The following is an 11807-nucleotide window of genomic DNA, read 5'->3' on the forward strand; positions in this document are numbered from 1 at the left end:
GGCAGAGTCTGAATCAGATTGCTGGGGTGTGGCAGGTCAGAGCTCTTGACCTCGTCTCTGACTTCTCGTTCACGCAGGCAGGCCTGGCCAATTAGTGGGAGGTCTGAGGTCTGTAGCTGAGTTCAGACTTTGAGTCAGTGCATTTGTGGTTGCTCCCCCTCACCCCCCATCACCGCCTAGCTTACAAGGTCAAGCACCTTGAAGGACTTGAGAATGCAGAAGGCCGGGTAAGCCAGGGCAGACTTGGTACAGGACCACTGGCAATCAAAACGTAGCAACTTTACATCAGATAGTACTGTAGATTTCTAGAATTTAACCTTTTCTTTTCTCTGTTAAAAAGTAGTTAATATGACATACTGGAGGTTTTGTGTGTCTCCTTGAGATCCAGCCATAAGGCATTTTCTCATTTAGTGATCAACGAGAGAGGGCCTAGCCCATGGTAGGTGATGCCATCCCTAGGTTGGTGGTCCTAGGTTCTGTAATAAGGTAGGCTGAGCAAGTCAGTAAGCAGTTCTTCTCCATGGCCTCTGCATCAACTCCTGCCTCTGGGATCCTACCCTGTTTGAGTTCCTGTCCTGACTTTCTTTAGTAATGAACAGCCATGCTTAAGTGTAAGCCTAATAAACCCTTTCCTCTCCAACTTGCTTTTGGTCATGGTGTTTTGTTGCAATAATAGAACCCCTAACTAAGGCATGTGGCCTCTCTCTACTTAAAAAGATGTTTACTTTAAAAAAATAATGAATGCTGATGAGGGCACATTAAAAGAGTAACATTTACATAATAAAATTCCTATTATTCAGAAATAACTAGAGTTTGTGTAATCATGAATTTCCTTTCTTTTTTCCGTGTGTATGTGGACAGGCATATGGGGAAGTACCTGCATATGGAGGCCCAAAGTTGATGTCAGGAAGTGTCCTCAGTTGTTATTCCGTTTTATTCTTGGAGTCAGGTTATTTCAATCAAACCTAGAGTTTAGAGATCCAGCAACCTTTGCTCTATGTCTGGCTTTATGGATCTTCTATCCCTGCCTTCCCAGGCTAGAAGTATGGGCGAGTTGCCTCACCCATGCAGCAACTTCTGTGGGTACTGGGGATCTGAACTCCCATACATCAAGACACACAAAATGATAGAAAATAAATATTTGTAAAAGAGTATTTGACAAAATATTCCTTATAAAATTATGCATATGATAGGGGTTTCCTTAAATTATTACATTTATTTTATTCATTGTGTGCAAAGGGGTCAGGGTACTGGTGCAGGGTCAGATGCCAACTTAAAGGACTTGGTTCTGATTCTCTCTTTCCACCATGTGGATCTGGGGACCAAACCCTGCTCTTCAGGCCTGGCGACAAGCACTTTTACCCACTCAACCACCTCTTTGGCCTCCAGTTTTTAATGCACAATGACGTGCTTATTTTGGAAAATAAGTGAAAATTTCTATTAGTTTTAACCTTAGAATATTCTTCCTTGTGGTGAGTACATATGAATAACAAAATTTCAAGACTGAAGAAACAGCATATTTAATTTGTCTGCAATGAGTTTTACTATTTGACAAGGCTGGTTGATTTAAAATTTACTCTCTTCTAATAACTTTTTTTTCTGGGTAAATTAGTTTGATGTAAACACCCATTTACTACGAGCAAATGGACAGAACTATAAAAAAAACCATACTGAGTGAGGTAACCCAGACCCACAAAGACAAATATAATATGTACTCACTCATAACTGGATATTAGAAGAAAGCAAAGGTTAACCAGCCTATAGTTCACAACCCCAGAGAACCTAGACATCAAAGAGGACCCTAAGAGAGACATACATGGAGCCACCTAGGAAGGAAGATTTACTCAAGATCTCCTGAGTAAATTGGGAGCATGGAGGGTAAGGGTGAGGGTGGAAGGGAAAAGGGGAGGAACGAAGGGGAGTGGGAAAAATGTATAGCTCAATAAAAACAATAAAACAAACAAAAACACCCATTTACCACACCCACATTTTACCCTTAATTACTGTTCTGTGTCGGTCATATAAGACTATACATATACAGTCTTAACTCCGTTCTCCATCTAGCACACACTAGTAGGGACTTTATAGAGTAGAAAAACTTCTAAGACATTTTTGTCTTATTTATCATGATTGTATGTATGCATGTGTATGTGAATACATGTGAATTTGCATGTCACCACCCATGTGTGGAGGTCAAAATGTAGCTTTGGGTAGCCTGCTCTCTCCTTCTGTCTTTACCTGGGTTCCAGTGATCCAACTCACGTCCTCTGGCTTTCAAGGTAATTGATTTTACTCACTGAGCTGACTCGTCAGCATGACAGAATTTAAGCACCATTTCAGTTCTTGATTTTGTTTTCCATGAAACATGTCTGCTCCTTGGAATTTGTTATTCATGGAACACTTCTGTGGGGATGGTCATCTTCTTCCCCTTGTATGCGTGTTCTAGGGATTATATTCAGGCTGTCAGGATTATGTGGATGGCAATTGCTTTTTACCTGCTGAGATACCTAGCTGGTCCCCTTTGTAGAACACTTTAGATTAGTGCTTCTGAACCTGTAGGTCATAACTCCCTTGGAGGTTGATGACTCTTTCACAGGGTCACCTAAGACAATAAGAAAACACAGATATTTATATTATGATTCATAATAGTAGCAAACTTACAGTTATGAAGTAACACCAAAAATAATTTTGTGACTGGGAGATTATTACAAAATGAGGAATTTTATTGGAGGGTCACAGCAGTAGGAGGGTTGAGAATCACTGCATTAGATTACAATGAACTTCCCTTATAATTTCTAAGCTAGTTTGACCTTTTTAGTTGTAATCAGTAGTGTTCATGTTATCTAAACTCCTACTCCATTCTAACTCACTATGGCTTATTCCAGAGGGAGTGTCTCTCCATTCACATTGGTCAAGCTGGTGTCCAGATCGGGGATGCTTGCTGGGAACTGTATTGCCTGGAACATGGAATCCAGCCAGATGGCTTTATTTTGGACAGTCAACACAATCATTTGGAAAACGCTAAGACGGAACATAGGAGCGCATCTTTAGATACTTTCTTTGATGAGACAAGAGCTGGGAAGCATGTGCCCAGAGCACTTTTCATGGACCTTGAACCAACTGTTATAGGTAATCTAAATTTGACTTGCTAGTGCTTTAACCAAGTCCCAACTCAAACAAACCAGACAGGTGAGTGATGGTAGAGATATTACCTTCCTGCAGCAGGTGAGATTACAAGATGGTGCTCATCTAGATGAATAGGATTGTGTAGACCTTTTCCAACCTCAGTCTATACCACGACAAACATACCCAATGGACATTAGCCCTCTTTCCTGGGGGATGAACTAAGTAAAGCTTCTAATTTATCCACCCACATACTTCAGCAGAACACTGAATCCTTTTCCTGGTCTGAGAGCAAAACTAGAAGCTATCAGCAAAAATCCTGAAAATTTGTCATTATCTTCTACAAAAGAGTAGAGTATTTGAAAATTATTACACAAAAATAAGATACCACATAAATCTTAAAATTATGGGGGAAGCTAATGCTATTTTAAAATTCTACTTATTTTTCTTTCTCTTTCTCCTTCTCTCTCTTCCTCTCTTCATTTTCTCTCTCTAGAATCAATCCTCTCTCTCTCCCTCTCTCCTTCTCCCTCCTTCCCTTTCTCTCTCTCTCTCTCTCTCTCTCTCTCTCTCTCTCTCTCTCTCTCTCTCTCTTTTGTATGGAGGTCAGAGAACAACTTGAAAGGTCTCAGGGGTCCAGCTCAAGTAACCAGATTTGGTAACAAGTTTTTACCCATTTTCTATCTTGATAGCCAAAAAGCTATTTTATAATTAACAATGAAAGACTTCACAATATCCTGTCATAAAACTTCTAACATGCAGCTAGAAAAATATTGGACATAGAAAGAAGGCATTGTCTTAAGAGAGAGTCTAGAGAGGAGGGTAAGTTTAGATTTGATGTATATTAGTTATCTATTTCTACACAATAAGCTTCCTTCAAATACAGTGGTGTAAGGCAGTAGTAGCCATTATTTTATTCATGAATCTATAATTTGTGTGGAGCTCAGAAGATACGAGTGCTCACTGTTTCACATCATTCCAGATTTAAAGATTCAGATGGGAGCCAGGGGACTCACTTGGATAGTGGCCCACTCATCTATCTGTCAAGTTGGGGTTCTGAGTCCTGAGCCGTGGATGCCACTGGGGCTTTGAGTTCTTTTCATGTGAACTGTCTTTGTGAAGCTTTGACCTCATCATAGCATGATGGTCAGGTGCCAAGACCAAGTATCTCATGGGTACAAGGCAGATGTTCATGGCGTTTGTTACCCAGTCCTGGAAGTTACATAGTTCCATTTCAGCTGTTCAATGAGTCAAGATAGTTATGAAGACACAGGGAAGGGATATGAACCCCCCTCCACCTTTTAATGCAAGCATAGCGGGCTTCTAGAAGCAATGTGTAATAGAAAGTGTTTTTGTGGCCATCTTTAGAAAATAGTCTGCCCTACTAGAAAAATGCGATCTGTCTATATTAGATTAGAGTTGATTTCCTTATTAGAATGGCATTAGAATGCATAATAAATTGATGGGACAAAGTGGGTTGATGCCAATGAATGTTAATATAGTACAAATATTAAAAGTTTTATTTAAGTGGATAGGGTGAAAAGGGTAAGGCTAAAGATCCTTATATACAGGCTATGTATTGCTCTGCTAGGTGTTATGAACAAAAAAAAAACCTAAGAAATTATTGAGAATGTAGCTCGGTTGGTATAGTGCTTGCCTAACATGCAGGAATCTTGTAATCACTTCCTAAACTCAACATTAGAGCAGATATGGCCGTGCACACCTGTAATTTCAGCTCTTGGGATGTGGAGGCCGGATGACAGACAGTCCAGGGTCTTTTGGAATACATAGTACCTTACCAAAAACACCAGCAAGAAGGCTTCTTTGTTTTTCTAGACTAAGAAAAGCTGTTTCTGCAGAGTAAATCTCGTTCCTTTGCCTTAATATGGGAAAAGGACAGGGATCAGAGCATAGAGTCCTGTCAGGGTTCGAGAGGAGCCAGAAGCTACTCACTGATCACACTTCCCTCCCTGCAGACGGGATCCGTGTGGGAAAGTACCACTCACTCTTCCACCCAGAACAACTTGTGAATGGAAAGGAAGATGCAGCAAACAACTACGCACGAGGTCGCTACTCCGTGGGCTCAGATGTCATCGAGCTTGTGTTAGAAAGGATCCGGAAGCTGGCAAGTAGCCCCTCTCCAGCTATGAATGGGTCAGGCTGGATACTTCTGATTTTGTGGGAGCAGTCACAGCCTTGCTTGCTCCCATCTTCCCTCCCCAATTCTCTGACTCTGGGCCTCCAGAGATACTTAAGGGATCCTGATGTTGGCTTTGGTTACACCGTTACAAAGGAGGTCTTTACAGTTGTCAGGTGGCGCTTCTTTACCCTTGTTTCTCCTATTGCAGTGTGTGTGTGTGTGTGTGTGTGTGTGTGAGAGAGAGAGAGAGAGAGAGAGAGCGCATGTGTGTGTTAGCAGAGACTTTCAAAGTTCTCAAAAATGAATTACTTTCCAATAGTCACTACTACTTGTGAAGGTGACAAGGGACAGACCTGTTAAGGATACTTACTGTTCTTTCTCATAGTTCTGCAAAGGTTTGACTCTGCAGATCCTTTGTTAGGTAAGTGGTTCGGTATAAGCGCTGATAAGAGTACCTTTCATATCTTCCTGGACGTACTGTGTAGCTTAAGAGGTACTTTGTCTACAGTGGACGGGACTTTATTTTACTTCAGTATTTTGCTCTTTTTCTTTTCTTTATTATTGACAAAAACCTTCAGATCTCATGTAGATAAATTCGTGGAAAATAATGAGACAGCCAATTGCTTCTATAGGCTGAGTCTCCCTTGCTGAATGATTGGGACCAAAACTACTTGGGTGGGTATTTTCTCCAGGTTTTGGTATATTTGTACACACACACACACACACACACACAATTTTAGGGGATCAAGCAAGACGAATGTAAAACTCATTTAAATTTCCAATAACCCATATAGTCATAGGTTTATGCGGTACTTTTAATGTACCTGTATGTTGACTGTTACTCACTCACTGCTCTAAGCACAGATATGGAATTCCCATTAGTGGCATCATGTAAGTACTCAAAATGAAAAAAAAAGGAGTATTTTGGAGCATTGTGAAGTTTGGGATTAGAACTGCTCAAGCAGTAGTGAAACTCTAAAGCCTTCACCAAGCCAGAAGGATCATTCAGGAATATTTCAAAGTAGCCATGTTTGTAGTGTAGCTGATAAAGACCGAAGAGGCCATTCTGAGTCATTTTTGAGGTGTATATTTTTGTGTGTCTGTTGAAGGAGCTGCGGGCTGCTTCCTGCCACCCGGCTCCTGGCCGCCAGCTAGTTTATGCCCCGAAATAACAACACACAAACTGTATTCTTTTAAACACTGCTTGGCCCATTAGCTCTAGCCCTTACTGGCTAATTCTCATATCCTGATCAACCCATCTCTAATAATCTGTGTAGCACCAGTCTTACCGGGAAAGATTCGGCATGTCTGACCTGGCGGCTGGCTGCATTGCGTCTGGCTCTGAGAGGAGCTTCCCTGCATCTGAGCTCACTGCCTCTTCCTCCCAGCATTCTGTTGTTTACTCTGCCTATCTAAATTCTGCCCTATCAGATGGACCAAGGCAGTTTCTTTATTGACCAATGAAATTCCACATTATGTGTCTTTGTACACACAGGTGCATGTGGGGACCGGAGGACCCCCTTTCCTGTCGTGCCTTTGATTCCATCTTCTTTGTTGTTTCTTTGAGACGGGGTCTTGTATGACCTGGTACTGGCCAGCCAGGAGATGATGGATATCATCCAGCCCTGGTGATCTGTCTACCTCCACCTCTTCAGTGCTGGGTTGATGACTGATGACGCCATGACCAGTTTTTTTTTTTTTTTTCTTTTTACAATGCAGCTTCTGAGACTCAGACCTGCATGCTTGTAAGACAAGCCCTTTGCTGATGGAGCCATTTCATCAGCCTCGTTTCTCAATATTCTCTTCCTGGAAACTGATATTCTGTCATCACCATTTAGTTCATTAGTTTGCATGTATCTGGTGGAATTTTCACATTGCTTGTTCTTTCCACAGGCAGAACAATGCAGTGGACTTCAGGCGATTTCGATTTACCGAAGCTTTGGAGGAGGCACAGGGTCTGGATTTACATCTCTCTTGATGGAGCAACTCTCGGCAGAGTATTACAGGAAGACAAAATTGGAGTTCTCTGTCTACCCATCTCCTAGACTCTCCACCGCTGTAGTAGAACCTTACAACGCCGTCCTCACCACTCACTCTACCATAGAATACTCAGACTGCACATTCTTGGTGGACAACGAGGCTCTCTATGACATCTGCCGTCACAAACTTGGTGTTGAACGTCCTTCCTATGCTAGTATCAATAGGTTGATAGCTCAGGTGTTATCTTCCATTACCGCTTCACTCCGCTTTGAAGGGCCTCTGAATGTGGACTTAATCGAATTCCAGACCAACCTAGTACCTTATCCCAGAATACATTTCCCCATCCCATCCTTTTCCCCCATCATCTCTGTTGACAAAGCCTACCATGAGCAGCTCTCTGTGCCTGACATCACTGCTGCTTGCTTTGAGTTCTCCAACCAATTCGTCAAGTGTGATCCTCAGCTTGGGAAGTACATGGCTTGCTGCCTACTATACAGAGGAGATGTGGTCCCTAAGGATGTGAATGCAGCAATTATAGCCATGAAGTCAAGGACCTCTGTTCAGTTTGTTGATTGGTGTCCAACTGGTTTCAAGGTGGGCATCAATCAGCAGCCGCCTACGGCAATGCCAGGAGGGGATTTAGCCAGGGTTCAGCGAGCTGTGTGTATGTTGAGCAATACCACGGCGATTGTGGAAACCTGGGCCCGCCTGGACCACAAATTTGACCTCATGTATGCCAAGAAGGCATTTCTGCACTGGTACATCTCGGAAGGCATGGACCAAGGGGAGTTTATAGAGGCCAGGGAAGACCTGGCTGCTCTGGAGAAAGATTATGAGGAAGTGGGACTGAGTTTTTGATGTAAAGATGACAAAGCAAATGGACACTGTTAAAATGTCGTTATTTGTTTTCAAGCTATTATATACTTAATGAATAAAAAGAAAACAAAAATCCAATCATCAAGGTCCCAAATTGTGCATTAAATTAATAAATCAATATCAACAATACAGTCATATTTTCTTGTGCACAGTAGAATTCAGTTCTGCTAATTGAGAATCTTCTGAGGATTGCAGTCATTTGAACTACTTAGTCTCTTCTAGGTAGAGTTATTTTGTTACTAATTCTTATGTCACAGCAAAAGCCTGACTTTAATCTTTGCCCCTCCGCTTTAAAAAACAAAACAAAACAAAACACCAAGCAAGTATGGAACCTTAATGTTCCTTGCCTTTCCTTTCCTGTATCTAAGATGGAAAACACACAGATTATGAATGTTATTTCTCTATTATTTATGTATTATACATCAATTAAATCACAAAGGTTTCAGAATATTTCTTTTCCTTTCTCCAAGTGTGGGCTTTAAGTCCTTAGTTTTATTTTCAAACAAACAAACGAGAACAAACTGTTGGGCATTTTTAGAATTTAGGTGTGAGTATCCTGCAGGTAAGAAACTATGTATCCCAGCCGGGCGGTGGTGGCACACGCCTTTAATCCCAGCACTTGGGAGGCAGAGGCAGGTGGATCTCTGTGAGTTCGAGGCCAGCCTGGTCTACAAAGGGAGTTCCAGGCAGGCTCCAAAGCTACAGAGAAACCCTGTCTCGAAAAACAAAAACAAAACAAAACAAAAAAAAACCAAACAAACAAAAAAAGAAACTATGTATCCCCTCTTTATTTGATCTGTCCAGGATGGGCAGTTGTATTTGTTTTGCATGTGTATATGTGTATGTAGCATGTTCATATGTGTGTGTGGGTGTTTGTATGTCTTCTAGAAGTGTGGATATGTGAGCATGTTCATATGGCAGCCAGAAACTGATGTCATGTCTCTCTCAATTTCTCTCCACTGTATTTGTTAAGGAAGGGTCTCTTCATGAACTGGGAGCTCACCGATTAAGCTATCTGACCCCATCTTTGCTATCAGGCACTGGGATTACATGAGCAACCATGCCCACTTTGCATTTATGTGGATGTTGGAGATCCGAATTCAGTGTCTCACACATGTTCAGCAAGCCCTTCATTCACTGAACCATCTCTCCAGTCTTAGAAGGCTTTATTGGTTCCTCTTAGTACTGCTATGAGGACACATTTGACAAAAGCAACTTAAAGGTAGGGTTTATTTTGGCTCACAGTTTAAGGGGATACAGTCTATCTTATGGAAAGCATTTGTGATTCATGCATCATGCCTAGAGGATGGCATTCTGCAGCCCTTCTCCCTATCTTCCTGCTCCAACATTCTTCCTGCTTGCTCATCCTAGGTGCTCCCTGAGCCTTAAATGTCTTGTTTAGAATTACGTGTTCTATCAGACTCCTCTTCCACAGTCTTGCCCAGTGGAGACATTTTCAGCCCTCTCTTGTTGTTTATCTCACAAACACATGTTTTGAAATGTGACTGTCCACATTCATATCTCTAAGTTTTATTTCTCTGTTAAGTCTTACACTGAAATTTTTATTTTCTAGATACATTCTCCAAGATGCTTTGTGTAAATGTAAATGCTTTCTCCCTAAAAACGTACTCTTTACCTGAAATACATTTTCCCTTTAGTGGTCTCTATGTCTGTTTGTCTCATTATCTTCCCACTGATGCAGATTCTAAACATCACTGTTATTTTTTTTTTGCTAACTTTCCTGATTTCTTATATTATATATAGAACCAGCTACTGTTGATTCTGCTTCTGTAATTTTTTTCAGAGTCTACCTTTCTTTTGGAGTCATGAAGTTCCCTCCTTTTAACAGCTTTCCTGTCTTTCATCCTGTCTTCCTAATCCCTCTTCCACTGCTCCATGATGAGCATTCTGAAGTACAGTTTGCATGATCTTGCTCCCTGGCCCCAGGATTTAATGAGTTGCCGTTTCTTCGACATAAAATATAAACTTCTGCACGTGGTGGGTAGTCTTTCCCAACTCGTATCAACTACATTTCCACTCCTATCTGTCACAGTGCTCTCATAAATTACAACCAAGACAATCTCCTCCCCCACCATTTTCTAGTATGTACTTGTCTATGACTGGTGATATAACTCATGCTTTAGAATTCAATTTTAAGATTCCCTGAAACTGTGAAAATCTACTGCCTTGTGTCCTCAAGAGTAACCAGAGCAATCTAGAGCCTCCATTCACTCCCGCCCAGGATTTGGGGAGAGCTGAGCTATGCTATGGAATTTCTCTCCATTTTAATATATGATATTAAATAATAGTTTATGGTTCTTCCATTTGAATATACTACACAGTGCTTTACAGTTTTGTTACATTGTTTTTTCCTTAATGTACCTGTTAGCTTTTCTCTTTAGCCACTAGAGGGCACTAGTGAAATACATTCTCTCTCTCTCTCTCTCTCTCTCTCTCTCTCTCTCTCTCTCTCTCTCTTTCTTTCCCTCCCTTCCTCCCCCCCAGAAGAACATTTGTAGATTTTATTTTGTTTTAAAATTTAACAATATAACAATATTCAAATGAACACTTTCTTAAGTTTTAAAATAAACCTTGTGGATCCCACTATTTATAAGCCTGGTTTAGCTTTTCTCATGTGTATGTGTGTGGTGTGTGTGCTTATATACATATGTGCTTTTTGTGGGAAAGCATGTGTGTGTGCAAATGACGTTCCCATGTGTACCCTAGCATGTGGAGGACAGACACTGTATGTGTCTTCCTTAACCACTCTCTCCATTATTTACTGAGATAAGGTCTCCTAGATGAACACAGAGCTTGCTGATTGAGTTAGTGTAGTATTCGGCTTGCTCTGCAGTCCCTGACTTTATTTTCCAAGTGCTGGGATTTATTTTTTGAGTACAAGCAACTGCTACACAAGTCCAGAATTTAAGTGAGGCAAACTTACATACTTGCTTTTAAATAGTATCCACATACTTCATTTTTGGTACCATTTTTATACTTCAAAAATTGTGTCAAATATTTGAGATTGGCTATGGATTTAACATATTCCACTTCCTTCAAGGACTGTAGTAGTGTAACAAACTTTCTCACAAATCCTTAGGAACTCTTTTTAAATTTAAAGATTTAAACTATAAATATGGTGAGAACCCTTAACTGTTCCAAGAATGTTCATAAACTAGAAAAAATCATGATTTAACCTTATAAACTTTAGGTTACTTACAATGTCCATATTTAAAATAGGAACTAAAGGGCTTAATGTGCTTTTTCTTCTAAGTCAGCCGCTCTGAAATGTAAACACTATAGTTTAAAGTCAAATATGTACAACTTCTTTATCACAAGAACTTTGAGACATAACACTTGAATGCCATATAAGTAATTATCCAAAGCTTAATCACTTAGCAAAGCTACTGGGGAGACAACCCTGAAGAACGTTGACATAACAACATAATCCTGCCAGAGAGATGGCTCGGTTGGTTAAGGTACTTGCTGCTGAGTGACCTGAGTTCGATCCATGAGAATACATAGTGAAAGAAGAGATGACCCTTGTAAGTTGCTCTCTGATGTCCACCTGTGAGCTGAATCTCATGCTTGTGTGTGCACATGCACGCAATAAACAAAATGTAATTTAAAGGTGTATTATACCTAATAAATGAATTGCATTCAACTGGGTGCTTCTTCTTAACCCTTT

At 40.8% G+C, this 11807-nt stretch overlaps 1 protein-coding gene across 1 annotated transcript; it reads left to right on the forward strand.

Moving 5' to 3' along the window:
• Positions 1–1065: 1065 nt before the first annotated feature.
• Positions 1066–8101, forward strand: Tubal3 (tubulin alpha like 3). The gene is made up of 4 exons (XM_057788028.1): positions 1066–1083; positions 2886–3129; positions 5100–5252; positions 7161–8101. The coding sequence occupies exons 1-4, from the start codon at positions 1066–1068 to the stop codon at positions 8099–8101; spliced, it is 1356 nt and encodes a 451-aa protein (XP_057644011.1).
• The last annotated feature ends 3706 nt before the right edge of the window (positions 8102–11807 follow it).

Source organism: Chionomys nivalis, chromosome 13 (assembly GCF_950005125.1).
Source record: "Chionomys nivalis chromosome 13, mChiNiv1.1, whole genome shotgun sequence".
Classification (NCBI taxonomy): Eukaryota; Metazoa; Chordata; class Mammalia; order Rodentia; family Cricetidae; genus Chionomys; species Chionomys nivalis.